Here is a 13,864-nt window from a genome sequence, read left to right on the forward strand (position 1 = left end):
GATCTGAGCCCCATCTGCGACCTACACCACAGGTCATAGCCAGATCCTTAACCCACTCATCGAGGCCAGGGATCAAACCTACATCCTCATGGTTCCTAGTCAGATTCGTTTCTGCTGAGCCACAATAGGAACTCCTGAAGAACCTTTTTTAAAATAATTTTTTGTAGTGCACATCTCTTTGAGAAAAACTTTGTCAGCTTTCATGTATTTGAAAATATGGTTATCTTGTTTTTGAAGTATTTTTCACTGGTTATAGAATTCTGGATTGACCTTTTTTTTTCTTCCAGCCCCTTAAAAAATATTGTTCTTCCATCTTATAGCCCCCCCTTGTTGTAATAAGTTAGTGTTCTTTGCTTTATTTTTCTCCTGTATATAACATGTGTTTTCAGGCTCCTTTAAAGATTTTTTCTTTATCTTTGGTTTTCAGTAGTTTGACCATGATGAAGCCGTAAATGATTTTCTTTTCTGTCTTTTGATTTTTTTTTTTTTTTTTTTTTTTTTTTGTGGGCTCTCTCATGGCATATGGAATTTCCTGCGTCAGGGATTGAATGTAAGCCCCAGCTGCGACCTATGCTGCAGCTATAGCATTGATGGATCTTTTAACCCACTGTGCCAGGCAGGGGATCAAATCTGCACCTTTGCAGAGACCCAAGCCACTGAAGTCAGATTCTTAACCCACTGCATCACAGCAGGAACTCCTATCTTTGGATTTTGATGAGCTTTTTGGATCTGGTGAATAGTGTTTCCATCAAACTTAATAAAGTTATAATTATTATTTCTTCAACTATTTTTTCTGCTTTTTTTCTCATGGGGCTACTATTACAAATGTGTTAGAACATATCATTCTGGCCCACACATCCCTGATGCTGTGTTCATTTTTATTCAACTCTTTTTTCCTTTTTAATCCTCAAATTGGTATTTGGGGGTGATCTTTCAAGTTCATAGAGTCTTTCTTCTGTTATCTCCAATCCACTATTTAGTCCATTTAGTGTCTTTTTCATTTTAGTTAATGAACCTTTCAGTCCTAGAATTTCCATTTTTTTTCCCTCGTTTGGTTCTTTTTTTAGTTTCCGTTTTTCTGCTGAGATTCCCCATCTGTTCATAATTCTCCTCTGTTGTTGTTTTTAAATCCATTTTCCTCTGCTTTTTGAGATGTATTTATAATAGCTGCTCCAAAGCTTTTACCTACTTTAGCTACTGAATTTTAAAAAAAATTGCTCTGTAGAGTGCTGATTTTTATTTAGTAGGCAGTTTAGTTACTGGCTAATCACCTGGTTTAGGCTTAGCTTTGTATTTTGCTATGGCAGATTTGTGGAAAGCTCAAAGTTTTTCTCAGACCCCTCTAACTTAGCAAGACTCATCCTCCAGATTCTGTTTCTACTATGAATGTTATTAGGGCTTGGTTTTAGACCTTGTCACTGTGGGTCTATAGGCCTTATTACAGGATGTTTTTGCTCTTAAAGTCTTTCCAGTGTTTGATGCTCAGAGTGTTAATGAGTTTTCTTTGTGGAGGCTGCATTAGACTGTCTTTGTTTCCCTTAAGCCTTTTGACTGCTAGTATTTCTATTCCATATTAACCTTAATACAGCCATGCTTTTGTAAGCCCTACGTAGTTATATGTTCTGCATTGGTTAAGGACTTTCAGGAAACCTTCATAGAAACTTCCATGGTCCCCTCTTCCCAGTACCCTGTCTCTGTCTTCCAGCCCTGCTCTCCTTGGACTCCAGCTTGCTTTACTACAGTTAGGATAATATTCCAAAGCAGAGAATATTACAGCAAATGTGGGCTCACCCTTTCCTGCCCTGTCTCTTAGCCAGCACCAGAAAGTAATTGCATCATTTTGTCCGTTTTAGTAGTTGTTTATGAGAGGAGGAAAAGTCTGGTACCAATTACTCTGTCATATTGGAAGTAGAAGTCTCCCACTGCATTTTTATATGTATTGAAGTGAACATTAGGGATAGCTTGAAAGGGAAAAATAAATCTTAGTCTCCCTTAAAACTAAATAGGTGTTCATGAATGGAACCATTTCTCTCTGATCTTCCCACCTCCCACCTCCAATTATCCACTCACTTCTCTCTTTACAAGGGAGACAAAGTCAGGGGAGGGGAATGGAAGAAAGAAAGACCTTACTTGGATCCCACTTTCTGGGTTATGACTTTGGACTTGTCAACTGGAAAATTAAACATGGTTTGTGGAAAAGCACAATTGTTAGTGGTAAAAGTAGGAAACGTATGCAGGACTTTCTATGTTAGCATTTTATGACACTGTTTACACATTGAGTGGTAAGCAAACAGGATGTGTCAGGGAAAGATACTACTTAAAACTTCTTCAAAACTTAGTCACTGTTAATGACTGCCCTTGAGATTCTGTGAGATGGTATATCTAAATTAACATGGGCATCGGGGTTAATAGGAAGAGGTTTTCTTTGATTGTGTGCGTTGGGAGAAGAGGGGGTTGGTCATTGGGTAATGTTTTGTCAGATTAGACCTTTATAGAAAAATCCCCTTTTATTGCTTATAAATGCTAATCTTTCAGCTTTCTTTTTAACTTCTTTAAAATAAAATCTTTTGATGAAAGAGGATTATTCATTAGGGAAATAGTTACTTTATTTGGTAATTAGCCATCACCTCAGAAATTTGGTAAAGTTTCCATTTGGAAATGATCTAGAATCTATAAGTGCCATTTCATGCATAGAACTTTTGGCACTATTTAGATATGCCATAGGGCCTCAGAAAAAGAATAATCCTTTATTGTTAGGGCTAGCAAGTTGCTGTAGTACCTAATTGAATATAGCAATTCTCTTATCTGCCCAAGAAGCCTTATATAGCTTAGGCTTATTCTTTTAAAGTTGTTTTGGCTTGTTGATTTGAACATGCATCACATATCATTTTGTTTTCTCAGAAAATGTGATAGCAGTTTAAGATGCTCACCATATTGTTTGCCATAGTTTTACATTCTGTCCTGTTTTCTAAATCGAACCCCTCCTCAGTTAATCAGTTACTGTCTAGCAACCACCTTCTGTGCATTTTCCCCTTAGCTTCTCACCACATCCTCCGTACATGTTTAACCCTGGAGTAACCATCTGCTTTCTCTGCTTTTTTTTTTTTATTTGATTTTTTATTTGCGACGCTGGTAAAAATACATCTAATGTGCTTTCTCTACTTTTAGACTAAGCACTCTAAAGACATTAATGAGACCAGAGGTATGACAAATTCTGGTAAGCTTACTGAACTCTCAACCAAGCTTTGTCCTGCGGTCACCCCTCCCTGGTCCCCTTTCATAACATCTGTCTTTTTCTTTGTTTCCTCAAGACTCCTATGTCTTCTCCACAACTGCCTCTGGCTCTGGGCACACAGCCTTGCCTTCTGGGTCACAGAGAACATGGAGATTCTCTGCAGTTCACACCCTCAGCTTTGCCTCCGGAACACACACTTCTCCCGGACCCCACATCCTGTCCTGCAGGGTTGGAGGAGGAGAGTGCCCAGCTTGCCCAGCCCCCATCAAGGTTAATCTCCCTGCTGGAGCTCTTGTGATGTCTTCCTGTGCATCTGGAATATCACTCCTTTTGTCTACTCCACCTTCACATTTTGTTCTTCTTTGCTTTTCCTTCCTCACAGAAATACATGCTTAAGTTAGTCCTATCTTAAACACATACAACAGAAACAGAGATTTAACTCTTCTCTGTGCCATAGTTTCTTTTAATTTGACCCACTGATTTTTCTTGGTACACAGGTTACGTACCTTGAAAGAATACTCACAGTACTTGCCTTGTTAACTTTTCATTTTTTCTTTTGACCACCAAAATCAGCCTTCCACTCCCACTACTCCACTGAAAGCATCTCGTAAAAGTCACTGGTTCTCTGGTTGCCAAATCTAGGGACCTCTCTAGGATTCATTGTACTTGGCTTTTCCAGGACATTTAACACTGACCACTCCCTTCTTCATGAAACCCTTCCTCTGCTTTCTATTATCCTGATTTTCCCACCTCTAGTACATTCTCCCTCGTCTCCTTTACCGCCCACCCTTAAATGGTGATGCCCTCTGACTCTGACTTGACTTCCCTTTCAATAGTCTCACCTATCTGCAAGGTTTTAATTATCACGTATACCCTGCTGGTTCTGAAATCGGAATCTTCTACCCAGATCCTGCTTTTGAGTCCAGACCTACATAACATAACCCTTATATCCTTACAAGATAGTAATGTTTTCCATGTTCGTAGATGAAGAAATTGAAGCTAAGGGGTGTTTGATAATCTGTTTGAGAGCAAGAAGTCAGTGGAAGAGCCAGGATTTGAACCTCTGTCTAAAGTTAGGCTTTTAATAGTGTGCTATTAATCAAACATCTCCACCTGCCTGTCTGACAGGTACAGTAAATATATCACGTCTCATATCAAATGCCATCTCATAACACCATTCTCAGCCCCCACCCCCACAAAACAAGGGGGAGAATGTGAAACCTATATTCTTATCTCAGGGAATGGCATTCCTTCTTCCAGTTATCCAAGCCAGAATATGCATAGGGAATTGACACACTTCCCTCTCTCTCCATGCTACAGGCCGTCCAGCCCAACAAAGCATCGGTTCCAGTGAATTCTCACTCTTTAGTGTGACTTGTAATCATTCCCTCCTTTTCACTTTCACTGCTGCCATCGTAATTGTTACCTTTTTATCGACCTGGATTACCATTGCTTCTCATTTTATCTGACCTGAATAATTAGGTTCCTTGTTTTTTAATTTTAAATCTGTTGCAGACATTTTGTAGCATATAAAAACTGAATCATTGGAAAACTGAAATGAAAAAAGGCATGTAAGGGAGTTCCTGTCGTGGCTCAGTGGTTAACGAATCTGACTAGGAACCATGAGGTTGCAGGCTTCAATACCTGGCCTCGCTCTGTGGGTTTAGGATCTGGTGTTGCCGTGAGCTGTGGTGTAGGTTGCAGACACGGCTTTGATCCCAAGTTGCTGTGGCTGTGGTAGGCCAGCAGCTGTAGCTCCGATTAGACCCCTAGCCTGGGAATCTCCATATGCCGAGGGAGCGGCCTTAGAAAAGGCAAAAAGACAAAACAAACAAACAAACAACAACAAAAACATTAGCTCCATTTTAAAAATTATTAAATTTAATAGATATAACATCACTGTCAATTTGCTATAAAGGTTTTTAAATACCATGTTTCTACTTGTATCCTGTCCCAGACAGGTAGCGAACAGTTTACAGCTTGGCACTGGTCCCCAGACAACATCAAGGAGAACCAGTTCATAATATGTGATGAAAAGAAATGTCTTCAGTTTTCTTAGATTATAACCACATGGGCCTATGTTATTTAAAACTGAAATATTTCAACTAGGACATTCTTTGCTTTGGGCTTATAGTTAGCTTGTATGTGTGGATTTAAGAGGTTTTAGAAAATTTCCTGTTTCTTTAGAATCCTTTCTTTCAATGCAAATAAATCCCTTTAGAGCAAAGGGTAGTCATATGTTGCATTAAAATTTAATGGTGAGATCAAAGTGTACTCACTTAAGAATCCAAAGCAAAATTTCTTAAATAGACTTGAGGTACAGTCTTCATGAACTACTTGCAAAAAGCGTTTTCCCCTGGTTCGATATTTTTTACTTGATATGATTGTACACATGTATGAAAGTTTGCTTCTTATGTGCAGCGCGATACAGCAGATGTGTGCTCCATTTCTGAAAAATTAAAGTTCTACATAGGTATCAACCTGACTAGGTGATAAATAATTAAGTTACTTGCATGTTGGTAGGCATCTGACTAAACCCTAGTCAGAAGATTGGAAATTAATGAAGTGCAGACAGGAGATGCTAAAATGGTCAGACTATAGAATACCCCTTGGCTTTAAAAGGGCACAGCTGAGGAATCAAAAACAGAGAAACAAAGTTTGAAGGGGGTAGAATTCAGGTATGGGAATGCTCCTAATATTAAGCTGAGAGTATACCTAGAGTTAGTTTAGAAATTTATTAAATAAAACCATACTGCTGAGACCCCATAGTTGTCTATCAGCTCTGACATGGAATAGAACAGTGGGCAAATGGCTAAGAGAACATAACCTTCCCATATGAGGTAAAAAATGTCAGAAAGGCCTTTCAGATGTTTTAAAATGAAAAAGCAAGTTAAGCAACTAATCTACAGCACTGTTCCAGATACTTAAAAACTACCACAGAAAAGTTCTAACCACTAAGTGTTCAAAAAAAAAAAAGTTTTAAGTTTAATTACAGCAGCATTTGCCCTATTAATGAAGTAAATGACCCCCAAACATAATTAACTATCAAAACAAAACAAAATTATGTCACAAGAGGGTGGGGTACTATAGGATGTTTAGGAGATTAAATTCCCAAAGCATAACATTCATAGGAGATGGATAAATGGCATATTGCCAAACCCATACACCCAGGAAGTGATTAAAAGTTTTATTCAAAGAAAACTTGTAAAGCAGCATAGCTTTTATGAATTTTAGATGGAGAGGAGGTAGGAAAAGGCAAATTCATTGGAGTCTGTGTGCTCGCCAAAGCAGAAAGGAGTGGGAGGATATGACATGAAAGTGTACTTTCTGAAAGGCAATAAAGAGAAAGGGGAAACAAAAAGAAAATAACTTTTATTAATTTGCACTATAGCAAGTTAAGATGAGTTACGGAATCACAAGTGTTCACCAGGTGGACGGGGTGGGAGAAATGAGGACCTTGCATGCAAAGGGAACAGAGAGGAAAATAGACCTGTGGAAGATGACATAGAAGAGCAGCCTGGCTTGTCTCAGAATAGTGAGCAGTGTGGGGTGGCAGAGCATACGCAGGAATGCATTGCCCGGTGCTGCCCAGGACCTAACCATGGACGGCTTGGACCAGTGCTTCTCACACTACGTGTGCATAAATCTCCTGAGGATTTGTCAAAATTCAAATTCAAGCAAGGGCCTTGAGAGTCTGCCCTTCTAAAAAGCAGCTGTATGATGCAGATACTCTGGTCTGTAGCCCACAATGAGAGTAGTAAGATGCTAAAGTCTATCGTACTGCTTAGTGGTACTTTGTTTCATGGGTTATGGGTTGCCACTGTTTACTTAGTATTTATTGAGGCACTAAACACATGGCATTTCTGTTAAGCTAGGTATTAATTTTATGTAGGTTTTCCCCTGCTCATGGTGAAATAATACTCTGAGCAACTTTATTGTCAAGTACAAAAGAAATAATTGAGGTACAAGCTTTCATCCTTTTGAGTTAGTCGAGTAGGGGGATGCAATATAATAATGGAGAGAATCTAAAATTTGGAATCGGATTTTTAGACCTGAGCTCTGGTATCAATTTTATGACTAAATAACTGACTTTGTGAAGAAAAATTAACTCCTGGTTATTTTTGTTTGTTTGTTTTCTCATGTCTGAAATTGTTACATTCTTGCCATTTTACAGGATTATTGTGAGGCTTAGAAGTTGTATGTATTAAGTACCTTGTAGGGAAAGGTTAATGGGGGTTTCAGTTATCAAACTTTTGACCTAGCCCTAAGAATTATTGATCTATACATGATTATTTACCCCTCTGCTTTTTTTTTTTTTTTTTTGTCTTTTAAGAGCCACACTCACTGCATATGGAGGTTTCTAGGCTAGGGGTCTAATCGGAGCTATAGCTGCCAGCCTACACCATAGCCACAGCAATGCAGGATCTGAGCTGCATCTGTGACCTACACCACAGCTCATGGCAGTGGCGGATCCTTAACCCACTGAGCAAGGCCAGGGATCGAACCTGCAACCTCATGGTTCCTAGTCAGATTCGTTAACCACTGTTCCATGATGGGAACTCCCCTTCTGCTTTTGGAGTCTTTTTTTTCTTGGTGATTCTTGGCAAGTTGGAGAGTACAGGCTTTTTGTTGCTGTTTTAAAAACCACTACCCTGCCCCAAATCCATTTACACTCATGGTGTATGATACGGTTATTACAGAGGGGAATCTGTGGTACTTATGAATGCATGAAAAGACAGGTTAGATTGTACTTTCATTGGATTTTTATAGTTCTTTTGTCTTATTTTTTATTAATATTTTTGAAGTGGCCACACCCAGGGCATATGGAAGTTCCCAGGTCAGGGATTGAATCCAAGCCAGGGTTGTGACCTCTGCAGCCACTACAGCAATGCTGGGTCCTTTAACTGGCTGCTCCAGGCTGGGATAGAACCCATGCCTCTGCAGCAACCCAAGCCACTGCAGCCGGATTCCTAACCTACTGCACCACAGCAGAAACTCTTATTATTTCTTGATTATGGAAATTCCCTACGTAATTAGCCACTTGCAGTTTGCTGTGGGACAGGAACATCCCTTTTCCACAGGGGAAGAAGTAACCCAGGCTGTTGCTTAGCCATCATTTAAGACTGTAAATGGGAATTCTAGGTGCAGTCCTCCCTAGGAAGCTGGGACTCAGAGAAGAGACCTATCAAGACCCTAGAAGGAGTCTTGAGACTTTTAGGCAGGAATTCTGAGGGTTCTGGTGCCCAGACTGCAGAAGAGGGACATGGACTGTGAGTAAGTCTCCGCACTCTGTGTGGGATCAACACAGCCCAGCACAGCCAGAGACCTGCCAAGCAGGGTCCCCTGAAGCTCAGGACAAGTGCCCAGGTTGTTATTAAGGAGTATATTAATGAAACTAGTATTTAATCTCAGCTGCCTTTTTTTAATACTAGCCTGTTTCTTCAGCTTTCTTGTTTCATGACATGATATACTCTTATCTTTGCTTGAGTTTTTAATAGGTGATCCAAGAAAATTATGTGTCTTATTTAATTCAGTGGCTCTGGGATGGAAATAAGTCTTAGTGATTAAAAAGGAAAATTCTTAGGTTAAATGTGGTCTTGCTAATAGACATTATTATTATTATTATTATTAATAATAACTCTGAGCCTGGTCCTTATGTTTTGGTTTTTTAGATCGGCTTCAGCTCCCCAGGAATATGATTGAAAACAGCATGTTTGAGGAAGAACCAGATGTGGTGGATTTAGCCAAAGAGCCTTGTTTACATCCTCTAGAGCCTGATGAGGTGGAGTATGAGCCCCGGGGTTCACGACTGCTGGTGCGGGGCCTTGGTGAGCATGAGATGGATGAGGACGAAGAAGATTATGAGTCTTCTGCGAAGCTGCTGGGCATGTCCTTCATGAACAGAAGCTCAGGCCTTCGGAACAGTGCAACTGGTTACAGGCAGAACTCAGATGGGACTTGTTCAGTACCCTCTGTGAGGACCATGGTGGTCTGTGCTTTTGTCATTGTGGTTGCCGTTTCTGTAATCATGGTGATTTATCTACTGCCCAGATGTACCTTTACCAAAGAAGGCTGCCATAAAAAAAACCAATCACTGGGACTAATTCAGCCACTTGCAACAAATGGGAAGTTGTTTCCATGGGCACAAGTCAGGCTTCCCACTGCCATCATGCCAGTACGCTATGAACTTAACCTCCACCCAAACCTAACCTCAATGACATTCAAGGGTTCTGTGGCGATTTCCCTTCAAGCTCTTCAGGCCACATGGAATATCATTCTTCACAGCACAGGCCATAATATTTCAAGAGTGACCTTTGTGTCAGCAGTTTCAAGCCAAGAAAAACAGGTCGAGGTCCTGGAATATCCATTTCATGAACAGATTGCCATTGTTGCCCCCGAGGCCCTTCTTGAAGGACACAATTACACCTTGAAGATAGAGTATTCGTCCAATATATCTAGTTCTTACTATGGGTTTTATGGCATCTCCTACGCAGATGAAAATAATCAGAAAAAGTATGTAGCCCTCCTAAATGATTCTTCTTCTTTGCTTTCTGACGATTTCTGTGGTATGGATCCCTTTGCCCACACCAGAGACAGTAACTGCAATTCTTTTTAAATTTCAGAGGTTATGTGAAAAGTAGTGGAATGGTATCTTGAAAGAGTACACTATTTCTCTCTTAGCCCAAGCCTTGAGCATGTATCATATATAACGTATGTCATGGTGGGGCTAGGAACATGCTGACGGAAGGAAATGGATAAAGATTATATCAGTTACATTGTCTATCACAAAAACTCAAGTTATCTCGAGCTTTTCAGATATTATTAAATGAATCCAGTTTTCTATCCACCTTGCAAGATCTCTGTGGGAAGCAGAGTAAACAAAAATAGGGATTATTTTTTAAGACTTAATTTTGTATTATGTAAAACTTTAGGAGGTGCTTATTGAAATAAAGTATGAAGTAGTGTATACATACATATATCATCCTTAGTATCCCTATTATTTCCTGGGTTTTTTTTAATGCCACTCTGTTTTGAATTTCTTTATTCTATTTTATTATTATTATTTTTTCTTTTTAGGCCGCACTAGCAGCATATGAAAGTTCCCAGGGTAGGAGTCAAATAGGAGCTACAGCTGCGTGCCTAACACCATAGCCACCACATCCCTGGATCCCCGACACACTGAGCAAGGCCAGAGATCAAACCCACATCCTCATGGATACTAGTCGGATTCATTTCTGCTGCACCACAATGGGAACTCTCTGTTTTGGATTTCTGATGCAAATTTTATTTTATTTCATTGCTTTTTAGGGTCACACCCATAGCATAAGGAATTCCCCAGGCTAGGAGTCTAATCACAGCTACAGCTGCCAGCCTACGGCACAGCCACAGCAACATGGGATCTGAGACACGTCTGTGACCTACACCACAGCTTGTGGCAACACCAGATCCTCGACCTACTGACTGAGGTCAGGGATCAAACCCGCTTACTCATGGATCCTAGTTAGGTTCGTTAGCACTGAGCCATGATGGGAATGCTGTCTGATGGAAATTTAAAAAAAAAGAAATCTAGGAGAAACTTAATTTCAAAAAGTGACTTAAAAACATAATTCAACTCTCTATTTAGGCTATATATTTTGTACTTAAGTCTTAGCATTCATAGATACAAGTTGGATTTCTGGAAAGATGCAGTGCATCTTTCACTGGGTTATTAAGTAGCAATCCTGTCAGTTCTCTTACATGTACAAAGCCCTTGTCAGATCGTCTTAATGCATTGGAGCATTCTCTCATATTCCTTTGTAAGCCAGTATGTGAATTACTGATGATGGCCATTTGGCTAGTGTATATTGGTGTATTGAGAAAAATAGAGGAGTTCCCATCGTGGCACAGTGGAAACGAATCCAACTAGGAACCATGGGGTTGCGGGTTCCATCCATGGCCTCACTCCGTGGGTTGAGGATCCGGCGTTGCCGTGAGCTGTGGTGTAGGTCGCAGACATGGCTCGGATCTGGTGTTGCTGTGGCTCTGGCATAGGCCAGCAGCAACAGCTCCGATTAGACCCCCAGCCTGGGAACCTCCATATGCTGCAGGTGTGGCCCTAAAAAGGACAAAAAAAAAAAAGAGAGAAAAATAGGAATGAATATTTTAAATTTATCCTAAGTTTTTTGATGCTTCTAGAGTAGAGAAAGAGAAAAAGGAAGATCTGCAGTCCTATTCAGATAAGTAATTTTTCTTTTTCCCCTTAATGTAATACTTTTAAAATAAATGGCATGTTGGCTCTTGCCATGAGATCTGATATGAAAAATAAATTTATAATTGCAATGGTAGATTGGGGCTTCTTGGCTTTACTTCTTCGATAATGTCCATCATCTGGAGGGCTTATAGGGTATACATCAAAAACGATGTTCTTGGTATACAAACAAACCTTGAAGACAAGTCCCCTAGTCATCTCTTCCAATCAGATTATTGCCCTTGGATTCTTTTGTACCTGCCTGTGTATAATGGGAAGAATAAATGCATGGTAGAACGAGTTGGTTTTGGATATATTCACTTGTCGACTCTTGCTGTGGGCTGGATTGAGTTGTGGAACAGGCTAGAAAAATGGAAGACAGATTCTTAAAATTAAAACGTGGAATATTTTTTTAAAGTGGTACTTTTAAAATCTATAAAAATAAATTAGTCTGTGAAACCTTGCTACTAAGTAATATATAAATCCATTAACCTACTTGGTTCAGTAAAATGAATGCCCCGCATGATTGTATACATTGATGCAAGATAAAAGTTTAGAAGATTATTTACACCTTTCAAGATGTCTGAAAACTGTAATTCAACGCAGGCAAATAAAGTAATTAAGGGATATATTCCTTATCGCATGGAAAATCAGAGTATATGTAAATGTCAGTCATACTGACACTGCTTATAGAAAAGGAACTTTTTTACCCATGTCATCTAAGAGATGGAAATGATCAGTAACCTTGCAGTTAAATCGAGAAGTTGTTGACAGTAGACTTAAGATCCTGGGTAACAAACTGATACTAAAAGAACTAGTAAACAAATTTGGGATGGGGACATGTTTTATTTCTTTGTCCTTCCATCTCTCAGTGTCTTTTTCTTGAACTCCTGAGGCATCCTCTTAACTGGACCCCCCCGCATGACCTCGGACCACACCACAGCTTTCCCCCGCTCCTCTCACTCCTCCCATCTTTCACACTGCTGTCAGACTCGTATTTCCAGAAGTACAGGTCTGACTATGTTGGGCTTTGGTTGATGATGACCCTTTACAGTTCTTTATTTCAACAGGATTTAGTTGAAGATCTTTCCAGACCTGGGCCATTTTTTTGTTGTTGTTGTTTTCTCACAACCCTTACCTGCCTTAATGAACTTCATGTGTGCTTTTCCTAAATTCCAGTGATAATGGCACCCCGTATTTACTTGAGAACTGAAGTGCTAGGAACTGTTCCAACCACTTTTATTTGTTTAGTCTTTTACCCTGTCAAACTCACTAAGAGGTGGATATTTTATTCACTTGACAGATGAGGAAGTAGAGGCACATGAAGTGACTCATTCAGCATCTTGTGGCTACCAAATAGCAGAGGGGGAACTCAAACCCTGTCATTTCAATACACAGGCCACATCCTTAACCACTGTGGTGCACTGCCTCCTTAGTTCACACCACTTCTTTACCCACTGTTATCTCCAGTGCTTAGAGTTCTCTTACCTGACCCTCAGCTAACTCAGCATTATTTTCAGTGCCACTAGAGGTAGTGCTCAAACTGCAACTAATATTTCTGAAAGCAAATGCTGTATAATCACTAATGACAGAACAAGCTTGAGGTATTCAGCTTAGATTGGATAGATTGTAAGTCTCCCTTTTTAAAGGGACCTCTGCGTAAGATAGTTTTTATTGCATCTCTTTTAGCAATAATTTAAGGTTTTATTTGTCTCAGAACATCATGATCCAATTTTAATCCGTAATGATTGCCCAGATAGACTCTCATAAGAATAGTATGGATGTCATCAGACTTTATAATGTGGTCCCTTGTGGCCCTCTCCCAAAATCTTCTCTTAACTGAATAAGAATTGGGGAGTTAGGTAAAGAAATGGAATATTAGAACCATAATATGTTTAAATTGTTTCATGTATGTTGATTGCTGTCATTCTTGCAGTTTACCCTAGGAAAGAGTTATTTGGGCAAATCCTTACTAGGACAAAAGTATGATAAATTTTTTTTTTTTTTGTCTTTTTGCTATTTCTTGGGCCGCTCCTGCGGCATATGGAGGTTCCCAGGCTAGGGGTTGAATTGGAGCTGTAGCCACCGGCCTACGCCAGAGCCACAGCAACGCGGGATCCGAGCCGCGTCTGCAACCTACACCACAGCTCACAGCAACGCCGGATCGTTAACCCACTGAGCAAGGGCAGGGACCGAACCCGCAACCTCATGGTTCCTAGTCAGATTCGTTAACCACTGTGCCACGACGGGAACTCCAAAAGTATGATAATTTTAAGTATGAAGGAAGAGCTATAACTTTCTACTATTTATAGTAAACGTCCATACAGCAGTTTATGGCATCCAAGTGGTCATTTTTATGATTAGTCTTACTTGGTTCTAGCAAAAACCCTAAGGGTTTGGTA

At 39.9% G+C, this 13,864-nt stretch overlaps 1 protein-coding gene across 1 annotated transcript in view; it reads left to right on the forward strand.

Moving 5' to 3' along the window:
• The window catches only part of LNPEP (leucyl and cystinyl aminopeptidase), a 97,368-nt gene that overhangs the window by 28,650 nt on the left and 54,854 nt on the right, over positions 1–13,864 (forward strand). The window contains exon 2 of the mRNA XM_047778350.1: positions 8,908–9,748. Within this exon, the coding sequence (XP_047634306.1) occupies positions 8,908–9,748 (841 nt within the window). The remainder of the gene's footprint in view (positions 1–8,907; positions 9,749–13,864) is intronic.

This window comes from Phacochoerus africanus, chromosome 4 (assembly GCF_016906955.1).
Source record: "Phacochoerus africanus isolate WHEZ1 chromosome 4, ROS_Pafr_v1, whole genome shotgun sequence".
Classification (NCBI taxonomy): Eukaryota; Metazoa; Chordata; class Mammalia; order Artiodactyla; family Suidae; genus Phacochoerus; species Phacochoerus africanus.